The sequence below is a fragment of the Leptonychotes weddellii genome, chromosome 15 (assembly GCF_054177405.1).
Source record: "Leptonychotes weddellii isolate Sample4059 chromosome 15, ASM5417740v2, whole genome shotgun sequence".
In the NCBI taxonomy this organism is placed as follows: Eukaryota; Metazoa; Chordata; class Mammalia; order Carnivora; family Phocidae; genus Leptonychotes; species Leptonychotes weddellii.
In genome coordinates, this window is record NC_138383.1 from 28,492,789 (window position 1) to 28,508,427 (window position 15,639).

Sequence of the window (15,639 nt, forward strand, 5' to 3'; positions counted from 1 at the left end):
CCCTATTATTTTATTTTTTAAAGATTTATTTATTTGAGGGGCGCCTGGATGGCTCAGTCGGTTAAACAGCTCCCTTCGGCTCAGGTCATGATCCCAGAGTCCTGGGATCGAGCCCCGAATCGGGCTCCCCACTTGGCGGGAAGCCTGCTTCTCCCTCTCCCACCCCCCTGCTTGTGTTCCCTCTCTCGCTGTGTCTCTGTCAAATAAATAAATAAAATCTTTAAGAAATAATAATAAAAAAAGATTTATTTGAGAGAGTGAGAGCAAGTGAGGGGAGGGGCAGAGGGTGAGAGAGAATCCCAAGCGGACTCCCACTGAGTGCAGAGCCAGATATGGGGCTTGTCTGCCTTAGGCTCAGGTCATGATCCCAGGGACCTAGGACTGAGCCCCACATCGGGCTCCCTGCTCAGTGGGGAGTCTGCTTCTCCCTCTTCTTCCGCTGCTCCCCCTGCTTGTGCTCTTTCTCTCTGTGTCAAATAAATAAATAAAATCTTTAAAAAAAAATACTTTAATAAATAAATAAATAGAGCTGTTAATCCAACTCAGGAGTTTTTTATTGGTTTGGTTTTGTTTTTCCTACAGAGTGGTTATTTCTTCAGGAGATACATCCCTTAGCAGAAGCCGGCTAAGACCATCCTGGAACTTCAGATTTCCCAGTATCAAAGATACTGTAAAACTTTGGACAAATAGAGTGTGGTCTATATACAGTTGGTGCCAGAACTGCATGGCCCAGGTATGGGTTTGACATACCCGTTTTCAGCAATATGGTTTTTCTGCATACTTGGTATGTGTGTTCGCATGTGTGTGTGCTCAGGTCAGCACAACACTAAAGCTAAGCTCAGGTAAGATGAAATTATGGGGTCATATAGGCCTTTGCTTCTGTAAAACATACATCGAACCGCTTTTTTCTCTCTTTTTTCTTGTCCTGATCATGTTACTTATAGATTTCAGGCTTGTTTAATTTTGAATTTCAGAGTTTAGAAGTATTGAAAGACACCGTCTTTCCATCCCGTTTCTGCCATCGAGAACTTCACAGTCTAAAACAACGGTTTTGCATTTTGGAAAGTGAATTATGCAAGCTCCAGGAAACACTGAAGGTTGGTATTGTTAAATAAAAAGAAATCTGGAATCAGAGAGCGAGGGCAGGGGTCATCCCCCATAGGAATACCAGCATGCTGCTTTTACCAGAAGGAGGAATGGCTACAGGCAGGTGCTAGTCTTGGGCCTGTTTGCCCGCAGATCTATTCCTTAGGCTTCAAGGCTCTGCTCTGCACTGCACTGGGGTTAACCCATGCAGGCTGTGTGTCCCAAGCTTCGTGTCACCTGGTTCTGGTTGTGCTTGGCTAATGGGAGACACTGATGAGAGACTGGTGGCTGTATGGAGGGAGTGTGTTTTTCCCCTTTGTTCTCTGCATTGGGCAATTTCTCCAGTGATGATTATTGTTATCTCCCTCACTCCAGCTCCCTCCAGGTAAGTCTACCATGTTTCTTGATTGTCTGGGTTAACCCACCTCTAGAGATCTGGTTATACTGCTCTTCCCTGTTCCCCTCCAGCCTCAGGGTATTCATGGCTTTTTGCTGTTGCTAATCTCTGGGCTGCCTCAATGTTCCCTGTGTGTTTTCAGCTCTTTCACCATCAATGTAACCAACTCTCCCACGTTACCTTCGCCCTCTTTTTTTTTTTTTTAAGATTTTATTTATTTATTTGACAGAGAGAGACAGTGAGAGAGGGAACAGAAGCAGGGGGAGTGGGAGAGGGAGAAGCAGACTTCCCGCGGAGCAGGGAGCCCAATGTGGGGCTTGATCCCAGGACCCCGGGATCATGACCTGAGCCGAAAGGCAGACACCTAATGACTGAGCCACTCAGGCGCCCCTACCTTCACCCTCTTTTAAAGACTCAGGATGGGGGCGCCTGGGTGGCTCAGTTGGTTAAGCGACGACTGCCTTCGGCTCAGGTCATGATCCTGGAGTCCCGGGATCGAGTCCCGCATCGGGCTCCCTGCTCGGCAGGGAGTCCACTTCTCCCTCTGACCCTCCCCACTCTCATGTGCTCTCTCTCATTCTCTCTCTCTCAAATAAATAAATAAAATCTTAAAAAATAAATAAATAAATAAATAAAGACTCAGGATGATTTCTATTTTCTTGACTGATAGAGGCAGAAAAGCCATAAATATCCATTGTCTCCAAACTCCCCTAAGCAAGGCCCCTATTCTCAATGTCTAAAACTCAAAAAAAATAAACATTGCCCTTGTTGGTTTGCAGTGAAGCTTCTGGGATTACACCCTTGTCCCAGAATATGTACCTCAAGATGAATCAGACAGGAAGAGAGGCAAATCACCTCACTCATCTAGGCCTGAGTTTCCTCTTCTAAAAATGAGGATGATATCATCTTTGGTGGGCTGAATCAATGGCCTCCAAAAGATATGTCCAAGTCCTAATCCCTGAAACCTATAAATATGACCTTATTTGGGGAAAGGGTCTTTGCCCATGTAATTAAGTTAAGGATTTTTTATTTTAAGTAATCTCTACACCCAGCATGGGGCTTGAATTCATGACCGTGAGATCAAGAGTTGCCAGGTGCCCCTTAAGTTAAGGATTTTGAAATGAGGAGATCATACTCTATTATCTGAGTGGACCCTAAATCCAATGACAAATGTCCTTATAAGAGAGAGAGCAGAGCACACACAGAGGAGAGGAGGAGCAGTGGGAGCACAAGCAGAGATTGGAGTGATGTAGTCTCAAGCTCAGGAATGACCATAGCTACCAAAAACAGGAAGAGGCAGGGAACAGATTCTTCCCTAGACGCTTGGGAGGTAGCACAGCCCTGCTGTCATCTTGATTTTAGACTTCTAGCCTCCAGCACTGTGAAAAAATGAATTTCAATTGTTTTAAGCCACCAAATTTGTGATAATTTGATAAAGAAGCCATAGGAAACTAATACACCATCTTATTCCGTAGGGTTATTTTTCATTTCCCAGGGCTGCCATAACAAAGTGGCATGGACTGGGTGGCTTATATAGCAGAAATTTATTTTCCCACAGTTCTAGAGGCTAAAAGTCTAAAATCCAGGTGTTGGCAGAGTTAGTTTCTTCTTAGGCCTCTCTCCTTCGGCTTGCCTTCTCACTGTGTCCTCAGATGGTCTTGTCTCTACACACACATCCCTGATGTTTCTCCTGTATGTTCAAATTTCTTCTTTTTATAAGGACACCAGTCAAATTGGATGACAGCCCACTCTAATGGCCTCGTTCTAACTTAATCACCTCTTTAAAGGCCCTATCTCCAAAGGCATCCTGAGGGACTAGGGTTAGGGCTTCAACATATGAATTTGGGGAGGGAGGGGGGGGACTCTCTTTCCCCAGACCTTATCTCCCTTGAGACCTGACAAATTGCAATTCATCCTTGAGATTATGGCTAAATATCTCTCTCCAGGTTTCTCACTATTCATGCCCACAGCACACTTCATTGTTTGCACCGAAGCGTTATTTTGTTTTGTTCTGGGTGTGTGTGTGTTTAATGTCTGCCTTCCTTACCACACTGTCAGCTCCATGATGTCACAGACAGGGTGCACACTGTACCCACAGTGCCTGGCATACTGCACACACAAATATGCGAGCGGACGAATGAGTGAGTGAATGGGCTTGCGATAAATGAGAAAATATTAAAAAACACGTAGTATACTGAGAAAGCATTCAATACATGGTAGCTATTATCTCGATGCCTCTGAGCCACAAGAACCAAATTAGTCTGCTGTTCGTTTGCTAAAGGTAATGTTTTCTTACAGACTGTCTTGGAAAAATCTTCCTGCCCAAGCTGTGGCCAAACATTTACAGATGTGCCTGCCTGTGTGCTAACCACCCCTGGAGAATCGCGGGCTGTACTTCCTCCCACTCTGCCACAGCCAGCCAGCCACCTTCCAGCTGCGCCTCCTCCACCACCGCCCCCACCTCCTCCTCTGCCTCCGCCACCACCGCCTACAGCACCTGTGCCGCTCAGAAGATCTGATCGCACTAAAGCACTTCAGGTAGGAAACAACCTCGTGATGACGTGTTTTGGCCAGTGTCAAATGTAGGAGTAAAGCAAGGTGGCCTTCTGAGATGACGCTAAGGGCTTTGAGAGGAAAGCTGCATTTTTTTTTTCTTTCTGATTCCATATCTTAATGATGTCAGTGATTATGTTTTTAAAAACTCAGTCCTGTAGGAACTGGATTTAGAAAGAAAAGCGGTTTGTTTTTTTTTTTAAAGGATAAATGAATGAAAGCCAGTAGATCAGAATATTCCTAATGGCTTCTCAGAATATCTTTTCACCAAAAGAAAAACCTCCCTGGGAAACCAAATTAAGAACAGAAGGTGGCTTAATGAGCAAAGTCAGAATAAAAAGAGTTGGTGGATCCTAAAGTATAATGTCATTAAGCTGAAGGACCAGTCTCCATTAATTACTTATCCACCAAGGGAATATTTGTGAATCACTAAGATCAGCATGACCCTGTTTAAAAATCTGCTGAATTTTCACTCCAGATACATCTGGTTTAAAATGGCTGGGTTAGGGGTGCCTGGGTGGCTCAGTCGCTAAGCGTCTGCCTTCAGCTCAGGTCATGATCCCAGGGTCCTGGGATCGAGCCCCGCATCCGGTTCCCCGCTCGGCGGGAAGCCTGCTTCTCCCTCTCCCACTCCCCCTGCTTGTGCTCCCTCTCTCGCGGTGTCTGTCTCTGTCAAATAAATAAATAAATAAATAAAATCTTTTTTAAATAAATAAATAAATAGATAGATAGATAAAATGGCTGGGTTAGGGGCGCCTGGGTGGCTCAGTCGTTAAGCGTCTGCCTTCGGCTCAGGTCATGATCCCAGGGTCCTGGGATCGAGCCCCGCATCGGGCTCCCTGCTCGGTGAGAACCCTGCTTCTCCCTCTCCCACTCCCCCTGCTTGTGCTCCCTCTCTCACTGTCTCTCTCTCTGTCAAATAAATAAATTAAATCTTTAAAAAATAAATAAATAAATTGGCTGGGTTAAATCCAGAGCCTATTATTATGTTTGCCATAATGCATATCCCTCTGACTGTACATTCTTGTTCTCCGGGAACTGAGTCAACTTTTTAGGTAATTCAAGCAAAACTTCACCTTGATGTGAGGAACTCCATCAACTCCTGTCTTATTATCATGACTCCTGAGGAAGATGCATAGTTGCAGGGAACTGGCCCATCTCTTATTTATTGTCAAAGCCTTACATTTTGATGAATACAATAGCAGTAGCATCCATGGGTGCTAAAAACAGGATCATTCTTGTTTGAATGAAAATAATTTGATAGGTTCCTAGGGCAAATAAGAGTTAGTTTTTAAATGAGTTTTTAAAAACTAGATTGGGGGCGCCTGGGTGGCTCAGTCGTTAAGCATCTGCCTTCAGCTCAGGTCATGATCCCAGGGTCCTGGGATCGAGCCCCACATCGGGCTCCCTGCTCTGCGGGAGGCCTGCTTCTCCCTCTCCCACTCCCCCCTGCTTGTGTTCCCTCACTCACTGTGTCTCTTTCTGTCCAATAAATAAATAAAATCTTTAAAATAAAATAAAATAAAATAAAACTAGATTTGGATTTGCATTTGACTAGATATCCTGGTTACAACTGGAATTCTAACCTCTCCATGTATTTTAAGGCTGGACCATTAAAAAAAGAGGGACCCATGCAGATAACAGTTGAAGATCTACTGACTGTGAAATTAAAGAAGACACAGTGTTTTGATGAAAGGAAGGAGGTAAGATGTCACTGACCATACACATGATCTTTCAGCTTTTAACCTGGTTGTCCCTTTCTGGAAAATAAACATAAGTCTCATGTACAGAAGCCATTCTGAGGTAAGTATTTGATGTTTTATTTGAGTAGTTTTGGATCTCCTCAACAAAATGTGTAGATCCCAAAATTATTTAATTAGGCAGTTTTATCTACCAACCATTAGTCTAAAGAAGTAGAGACATACTTTGAAGCTTTGAAATAAAAATTGAGTAGTGGATATTATCTTACACATACTCAGCATTCAAGTCTTCATTGTTGCAGCATGTTTACATTTTGAATGATATTTTTAAGTGTGTTTTTTGATACTGTCTCATTTTGTGATTAAAGCTTGTACCGTCACCAAAGGCACAGAATCCACTAGTTACTGTCTCTGACCTGCAGCATGTCACCCTGAAGCCCAACTCCAAAGTGCTATCAACTCGAGTTACAAATGTCTTGATGTAAGGAACTACACTGTCATGCTCTACTGTTACTTAAAAGAATGATTTTTTTGCTTACCTCTAACTTTAAAGATTATATATCCTCATTGTAGAAAACTGGAAATCCACAGAAAAGTTTAAAGAAGAAAACGGGGGCACCTGGGTGGTTCAGTCAGTTAAGCGTCTGCCTTCAGCTCAGGTCATGATCTCAGAGGGGAGTCTGCTTGTTCCTCTGCCCCTCCCCCTGCTTGTCTCTCTCTCTCTCTCTCTCTCAAATAAATAAATAAAATCTTTAAAAAAATTTAAAAAAAAGAAAAAATCATTCAAATAACTGTATGATTGAAGATAGCTATTATTAACATACTGTTGTTTATCATTCTAGTCTTTGTGTAGGTATCTACTCTATTATTTCCATTTCATGATGCTGTTTATTATACGATACACCATTGATTTAATAGTGGATTTGGGGGCAGGGTTGGCTCAGGGGTGCCCGGCTGGCTTAGTCAGTGGAGCATGTGACTCTCAAATCTCCGGTTGTGAGCTCGAGCCCCAAGCTGGGCACAGAGATTACTTAAAAAATAAAATAAAATAAAATAAAAATAAATGGATTTGGGAGGAAAAGAAATAATATCAAGAATTTTTTTAGGGGCACCTGGCTGGCTTAGTCAGAAGATCTTTGGGTCATGAGTTTGAGTCCCATGTTGGGGATAGAGATTACTTAAAAAAGGAAGAAAAAAAAAGAATTTTTAAAGCAGCCCAATTTCAGGAATAATAAAATATGAAAACTAGTATGTCTTGGAATCGGTGAAATCATGTGTGTGTGCACACGTGCGTACGTGTTTGTGTACCTGTGTGTAATCATACCGTACATACAGTTAAGGCTTTTCCCATTTAATGTGTCAAGAACTTTCCCCCATCTTATTAAAAATCACTTTAAAGCATCATTTTGACTTTTTCTGTATATACAGTACATTATATGCAAATTTCATAGATAAACTCCTGTTTTGAGACATTTAGGTTGTTTATGATTTTTTTATTTCTAACTCTTCAGTGAACATCCTTGTCCACCATCTGTGTGCATAGCTGAGTCTTTCTCTAAGATGGATTCCTATATGTATGATTACTGAATCAAGACATATTACTTATTACTTATTAGGACAATTATGTCACCTTATGCTCTTATCAGCATCTATAGCTATTTTTGTTTTTAAGTAGGCGCCGCGCCCAATGTGGGGCTTGAACTCACGACCCCGAGATCAGGAGTCACACGCTGTACTGACTGAGCCAGCCAGGCGCCCCTCTGCTGCTATTTTTTAATGTAACAAATAGAACTACTTTCTAGGACATTGCCTATAGAAATGGCTGCTTTGCTTTGGGAAAGATGATAAAGTCTGGCAAGCTCTAACTTTTATATCTTTATTTCATCAGTACCCCTGGTAAAGGCCAAATAGATCTGCGGAAACTACTTAGAAAAGTTGATGTAGAGAGGTAATACACTCTCTTATCTTTATGCTTTCTAAATCCATTTGAAAAGTTAGCATAAAACATAGCTTCTAATATTGTCAATACCTTTGCAGGAGCCCAGGTGGAACCCCATTTACCAATAAAGAAAATATGGAAACAGGAACTGGGCTGACTCCAGTAATGACCCGGGCCTTGAGGAGAAAGTTTCAGGTAAGCCTTTAGGGGAAAAAAAAAAAAGTTTCCTTTTCTTCAAAATCATTTATTTAGAATCATATAATCCAAAGGATCTTTCTTATAATAATTTTTAAATGGCACCTTATGCTTTACAAAACACTTTCATATTTAGGCTTTATAAAATTCTGTGACATAGCTAACATTATTATCTCTACTTTAACCATGAATGTCTGGTTTTGTTAATTCCTTTAGATAAGTATTTATTAAGCACTTCCCATATGCCAGGCACTCTCCTAGAGTACTAGGGATACGGTGGTAAGCAAAAACAGACCTGGCTTTACTGTGTTGGAGCTTTTAGCCTAGTGGGGAAAATAGACATTAGTCAAATAATCACATATTTGTATAATTCTACACTGAGATAAGTACTATAAAGGAAAGGAACAGAGTTCTGTGGGAACCCATACAGGAACTTTATCTAGCCTGGGTGATCTAGGAAGGATTCCCTTAGGAAGTGATGAAGTGAGACTTGAAGGATGAATAGGTGTTAACTGGGAAGGGTACCTATGGGATAAGGTGGTGTGCCCACCATGGATGTCTGGGAAGAAAGAGCTCCAGGCAAAAAGAACAGTATATGCAAGGGTCTTATGGTGGAGGGATCATGGCCTAACTGAGAAACTGAAAAGGGGCCAAAGTAGCTATAACAGAGAGAGCAAGTCTGACAGTGATGAAAGACAGGGATGGAGATATAGATAGGGAGCAGATCGTGCAGTTGATAGGAAAAGGTCTCAGCAGCTTTCTTCTTTGTCACCTACACGTATGACCCATACACCAAAATCTAGTATATTAGTGGGGCCTGATGTGATTTCTTCCAAACCCTTTTGTCTGTCATCTCCCTGTTCACTTCTGTCACTGGATCTGTGGAGAGTAGCCATCTTTCTGCCACTCCTACTAGAGTGCTGGGACACAGGGCTGCTGGCCCCTTTGGCTATGAAGCTTGTATTTTCCATTTCCCTCTGGAGATAGAGACACACCACGGACTTCTCTGCTGACACTTTGCCAACCCAACACTGTCCTCCCTTTGTTTCCTCAGTGCCTTTTGCAAACAGCTTGCCAATCAACTTCTTGCCAATCAACTTCGTCCTCCTGGACACTACACCGCCTTCTTTGGAGGTGTGGCCACATTCCTCTTTCCTCCTTTTGGAGCATCCAGTAGGGAGTCTACCCCCAGATCACAATCCTTGGTGATACCACAAATTATGAAGGGCAGGGGCCTCACTGAAGGACTAAGGCCCTTCCTTTCTTTGTTCAGCTCTGGGATTCTTTTTTGTCCCTGCCCTACCCCATAATTACTATAATGAGTTGAGTAATGTGGAAATAAATGAAAATACGATAAATAATAAGCACACATATTGAGCAACAACATAAAAAATCCTAGACAAGATATCTGCCATATGAGGTATTCACCAAAATCCACTTAGTAGGAGGAAGTTTTTTAAACACTGTTGTTCGACATAAAATGACCCTCCCCCTTCCCCACCCCTGTCCTTAGGCTTCCTTTTTCCTTTAAGTCTGAAGCAACTGTATTAGTTAGGTTTTGCATTTGGTAACGAAATTTGCTTTTGCATTAGGTAACAAAAATCTGACCATTGTGGCTTGACCAAGTAGGGGCTTATTTTTCTTACCTGCATATTCCTTTGGGAAGTAGGCAGCCCATAACTGGGACAGCAGCTTCACATGTCATCCCTGCTCTTCCATCCTTAATGTGTGGCTTTTATCCTCATGGTAAAGAATGCCTACACCTCCTGAAGCCCAGTGTCCACATTCTAGGCAAGATAAGGAGAAAGGCAAAGGACAAAAGGGTATGCTAGCTAAGTTACCCCTCTTCTCTTTAAACAGGTGCTATCCACCTTCTAATTATATCAGAAAAACTGGGAAAAGGGGTTTTTAGAGTCTGGCTGTATTGCTGCCCTGCACAAAATCTGGATTCTGTTAGTGAGCAAGGAGATCTGTGTTGGCCACAGGAACATAATTCATATTATAATTGAGACCCTTTTTTTTTCATAGATGGCTCACCCTAGAAGCCCAACTCAAACTCTACCACTTTCTACAAGCAGCTTTGATGAACAAAACTGATGCCAACTCTGCCTGACACCACATGATGATCCATAAAATACACAGATAAAATCACCCCGACCCTTTTTTTTTAATGTAGTAGGGTGTGTATAAATAATTATACTAATATATAATTCCATTTGAAGAATTAAAGTATGTACGGAGCCCCCATACATACTGTGGTATAAAGTGGGTATTTGGGTATTTTTTTAGTTTGCATGATCAATAAGAGAACAGATGGGAAAATGCATTCCCCAAAGTGATGTTTATTCTGGAATTACCCAATTTAGGTTGGAGAGGTTGTTCAAATTTAACTAGATAACAAATTTATACTCAGTAGGTGCAGTTTTGACATTAATAACCTGATTCCTTAAAAAATAAAATGAAATAACCCGATTCCCATTCTCCTTGAGTATTCTCAGGTAATTAAAAAGAAAAGTATTTCAGCCTGTAAAAGCTAATGCATTCACTAAGTGCTACAGACTTGATCAGTAAAAAAGATCCTCTAGATTTGATTTCTGTTTACTGTAAACAGTTAAGAGGTAAGACCGTCCTCCATCCCAACCCAATTATTTTCCAAATGGATTTGAAGTAAAATGTCCAATATAACTTAAAAATTAGAATGTACCATTTCTAGTGGTTAGAAATGATATTTAGGTAGTCATATCTGGTTCGCTGAAGTCTGAGATATTCCTTTCTTTGATATTTTCTGTCCATATTCATGCAGCTTATTTTAAGTTTTATGAGGATCTCAACATGAACCTTGTATTTTCCACAGTGGCCTGCCAAGGATTATCTGAAGTCCATAGCAGATTCTCTATGAGACCTAATTCCTGTCCTCAATAGCCAATAGCTTCAGTAACAGTAATAATGCACACCTCACTGGATTTTTGTTCTTTCCTGCCCGTCCAGGGTTGCCAGATTTAGCAATTATAAATATATGACAGCTAAATTTGAATTTCAGATAAAAAATAAATAACTTTTAAATATAAATATGTCCTGTTAAACAATGGGTAGGTTTTTTAGTTTTAGTATGTCCCAAATATTGCATGGGAGCTATATATTTATACTAAAAAATTTATTCATTGTTTATCTGAAATTCAAATTTAATGGGGCATTCTTTATTGTATCTGGTCACTCTATTGGTCAGTCCCCTACAAAGTTGCCAAGTATTTCTGGGAGCCCCCAGCTTGTCAGACATGTCTACTTAGTGTTGGACACAATTATAGCTCCAGGCAGGATCCCCATTATTAATGTGTTAAGTATCACAAGGGAGAGGAAGTCTCATTAGGGTGAATTCCTGTGACAAGGTTCAGGATTAGCTTTGATCCCTGCAGTTCTAAGAATAAGGATAGCAGCTGCCTCATGGATAGGAAATGAGGTGTTTCAGATCTTCACTGAACTTCCTAGCCTGACAGGAAGCAGCTACATGGATGATATCCTTGAAATATCATCATTTTAGCATAGGCTACAAAAGATTTCCCAGAAATGCCTATATTTCCACAGATAAATGCTGCTTTGAGATGCCAAATAGAGTGTTGTGGAAAGTAACCAGACTGGAAAGCAGACCAGGGGGCCATGTTTTGTTCTTATGAGACCCACATTTATGTTTACAAACACATTTATGAATGAAAATTAAACAGGTAATGAAGTTAAGAAACATACCTACTTCTAGTTAAAAAACAAAAAACAAAACCTGCTAGCTACATTTATATTATATAAGAATAAAAGGAATGATCACTGAGAATAAAACATTTGCGTATTTGTGACAGTGTTTTATGGGGCACTTATGCCTATGTTAATAAACCACCGTGTACTGTCTCAATTTAATTTAAATGATTTGATTATTTGATCATTCTTGTGGAATAAGGGTTCATTAAAAATGCTATAGAAGGGGCGCCTGGGTGGCTCAGTCGTTAAGCGTCTGCCTTCGGCTCAGGTCATGATCCCAGGGTCCTGGGATTGAGCCCCGCATCGGGCTCCCTGATCAGCAGGAAGCCTGCTTCTCCCTCCCTCACTCCCCCTGCTTGTGTTCCCTCTCTCGCTGTCTCTCTCTCTGTCAAATAAATAAATCTTTAGAAAAAAAAAATGCTATAGAAATCCTATATATAGACATTTATAAAGCTGCTATTGCCATTGTACCAGTATTAAAATGTTTTCTACCTTTTACTAATTTTTATGACAGGTTTTATGTTGTACCCATTTGAGAATCCTGTGAATGCTATGGCTTCATTACACTGTTGTTAATTATGTATTTCCAATGTTTATTTTCACACTGAGTAACAACCAGACAATATAAACACCAAGATCCATCTGCTTATGTTTTTAATTAAAATAAAGAGCAATAAAAAAAACCTTTGGTTTTTCTCTTGTTTAATTGTTTTTACAGAAATATAACACAGAAAAGTACATAATACATAAATTACGGGCGCCTGGGTGGCTCAGTCGTTAGGCATCTGCCTTCGGCTCAGGTCATGATCCCGGAGTCCTGGGATCAAGCCTTGCATCGGGCTCCCTGCTCAGCGGGAAGCCTGCTTCTCCCTCTCCCACTCCCCCTGCTTGTGTTCCCTCTCTCGCTGTGTCTCTCTCTGTCAAATAAATAAATATTAAAAAGAAAAAATAATAATAATACATAAATTAACAAATCATAAAGCAAATAAATGCTCATATAAACACAAGAGACATTATAAATGTCTTTAGAAGCCCTGCCTATCTCCCTCTGCTAACACAATCCCTTTCTTAAAGAAGTAACTACTGATTTGCTTGTTATAATAAATATTTCCTTGCTTTTACCCTCTAAATATACATCCCTAAATGCTATGGTTTATTTTGCTTGCTTTTGAACTATACAAATACAATCATACATTATATATTTTGTTTCTGTTTTCTTTCAATCAACATTTATTTTTAGGATTCAACCATGTTATTGTGTAGTACTATAGATCACTTGTTTTTATTGTGTGAATATAGTTATCACTCATTCTATTGTTAATGGAAATTACGGTTGTTTATAATTTTTGGCTATTATGAACCGTGCATGCCATTATGAACATTCTTGGATATGTACACATGTACAAGAATTACTCTACTATGGGGGCGCCTGGGTGGCTCAGTCGGTTAAGTGTCTGCCTTCAGCTCAGGTCATGATCCCAGGGTCCTGGGATCGAGCCCCGCATCGGGCTCTCTGCTCCACGGGAAGCCTGCTTCTCCCTCTCCCACTCCCCCTGCTTGTGTTCCCTCTCTCGCTGTGTCTCTCTCTGTCAAATAAATAAATAAAATCTTTAAAAAAAAAAAAAGAATTACTCTACTATGTATATCTAGGAGTGAAACTCCTAGGTTATGAAGCATGCCTATTTTCTAGATACTGTCAAACTGGATTTCCAAGTGGTTTTACCAATCCATGGTATAGCAAAGTATAAGAGTTCTTGTTGCTCCTGTTTTCTTCAAAAGAGTCTTTGCTATTGATTTTTCAACATTTTGTTTACTTGGGAATCTGTACAATGTTTATGGTTAATATACACTTATTTTTTCTGGATTTATAAGTCCAAGAATTGTTAAGATGATTTTATATCAGCAAAGTCACATACTAAACAGCAAATAATACACATGGTGAGGATCACAGTGTAGTTTATATTGATAAATGTAGAATTTCTCATTTTAGTTGGATTTTCTTTTTTCTTTTTTTTTTTTAAAAGATTTATTTGACAGAGAGAGACACAGCGAGAGAAGGAACACAAGCAGGGGGAATGGGAGAGGGAGAAGGAGGCCTCCTGCCGAGCAGGGAGCCCGATGTGGGGCTCTATCCCAGGACCCCGGGACCATGACCTGAGCTGAAGGCAGACGCTTAACAACTGAGCCACCCAGGCGCCCCTTTAGTTGAATTTTCAAAAAGAGATAGGATCTGGGGGCACCTGGGTGGCTCAATCGGTTAAACTTCTGCATTTGGCTCAGGTCATGGTCCCAGGGTCCTGGGATCAAGGCCTTCGTCGGGCTTCCTGCTCAGTGGGGAGCCTGCTTCTCCCTCTCGCTCTACCCCTTCCCCCCTCATGCTGTCTTTCTCTCAAATAAGTTGATAAAACTTTAAAAAGAGTGCTAGGGGGAGGGGAAGAATGAAGCGGGGGAAATCAGAGGGGTAGACGAACCATGAGAGACGATGGACTCTGAAAAACAAACAGGGTTCCAGAGGGGAGGGGGGTGGGAGGATGGGTTAGCCTGGTGGTGGGTATTGAGGAGGGCACATTCTGCATGGAGCACTGGGTGTTATGCACAAACAATGAATCATGGAACACTTCATCTAAAACTAATGATGTAATGTATGGGGATTAACATAAGAATAAAAAAAAATTAAAAAATTAAAAAAAAATAAATAAAAAGAGTGCTAGGATCTGAACATACAGAAGTAGAGAAGGGAACAAGTAAAAAGCAAATAGACAGGTTTTTTTAATATGTATATGAAAGCAATTTTTTTTTAAGATTTTATTTATTAGACAGAGAGAGGGCACAAGCAGGGGGAGCAGCAGAGGGAGAGGGAGAAGCAGACTCCCTGCTGAGCAGGGAGCTGATGCAGGACTCAATCCCAGGACCCTGGGATCATGACCTGAGCTGAACGCAGATGCTTAACCGACTGAGCCACCCAGGCACCCCAACAAATTTTTTTTAAATATGTTTAAAAAAACCACTCCTACTCCTTTCTGAATTCTTATTAGTAAATAAGAATTGGTTGAGAAGCCAAGTATAGCTTAATTTATTAAAAACACCACCACTATGGACTTAGTGCTCCATCCTTCCTTTGAGAATTAAATAATTCTTTCCCTCACCACAGTTTTATTGAGATATAACTGACATATAACATTGTATTAGTTTAAGGCATACAACATGACTTGATATATGTATATACTGCAAAATTATTTCCACAATAAATAGATAAAAATAAAAGAGGATGAAAAGTACAGCATAGGAAATATAGTCAATAATGTTATAATAACTACGGTGACAGATGGTAACTACAGTTATCATGGTGAGCATTTCATAATATATAATTTTTGAATCACTATGGTGTACACCTGAAACTAATGTAATATTTTATGTCAACTCTACTTCAATAAAAATAAATAAATTTTTAAAAACAATAAAGAGGATGTCTACCCAAAAACCTGCACACAGATGTTCGTAGCAGCTTTATTAATAATTTCCAAAACTTGGAAGCAACTAAGTAGGCAAAAGGATAAATAAACAATGGTACATCTAGATAAAGGAATATTATTCAACACTAAAAAGAAATGAGCTATCAAAGCATGAAAAGACATAGAGGAAACTTAAATGCATATTACTAAGTGAAGAAGCCAACCTGAAAAGGCTACGTACTGTATGAGTACAACTACATGACACTGTGGAAAAGGCAAAACTATGGAGATGGTAAAAAGATCAGTGGTTGCTAGGGGTTGGAGAAAGGAAGAATGAATAGATGGCACACAGGATTTTTGGGGCAGTGAAACTATTATATAGGACACAGTAGTGGCGGATACATGTCATTATACATTTGTCCAAGCCCATAGAATGTACAACACCAAGAATAAACCTTAACGTTAACTATCAATTTGGGGATAATAATGATGTGTCAACCAATGTAGGTTCATAGATTGTAACAAATGTACCATTCTGGAGCCAGATGGTGGAGGGAGGATGGGGGGGGG

General features: G+C 40.5%; 1 protein-coding gene across 2 annotated transcripts in view; it reads left to right on the forward strand.

The window, feature by feature from the left end:
• PRR11 (proline rich 11) overlaps positions 1-10,119 on the forward strand; it is a 22,137-nt gene extending 12,018 nt beyond the window's left edge. For both annotated transcript variants that reach the window (XM_006735054.3, XM_081806055.1), the window contains exons 3-10: positions 583-733; positions 975-1,097; positions 3,782-4,021; positions 5,641-5,739; positions 6,105-6,217; positions 7,625-7,684; positions 7,774-7,870; positions 9,899-10,119. In XM_006735054.3, the coding sequence (XP_006735117.1) occupies positions 583-733; positions 975-1,097; positions 3,782-4,021; positions 5,641-5,739; positions 6,105-6,217; positions 7,625-7,684; positions 7,774-7,870; positions 9,899-9,967 (952 nt within the window). In that variant the 3' untranslated portion in view covers positions 9,968-10,119. The remainder of the gene's footprint in view (positions 1-582; positions 734-974; positions 1,098-3,781; positions 4,022-5,640; positions 5,740-6,104; positions 6,218-7,624; positions 7,685-7,773; positions 7,871-9,898) is intronic.
• The last annotated feature ends 5,520 nt before the right edge of the window (positions 10,120-15,639 follow it).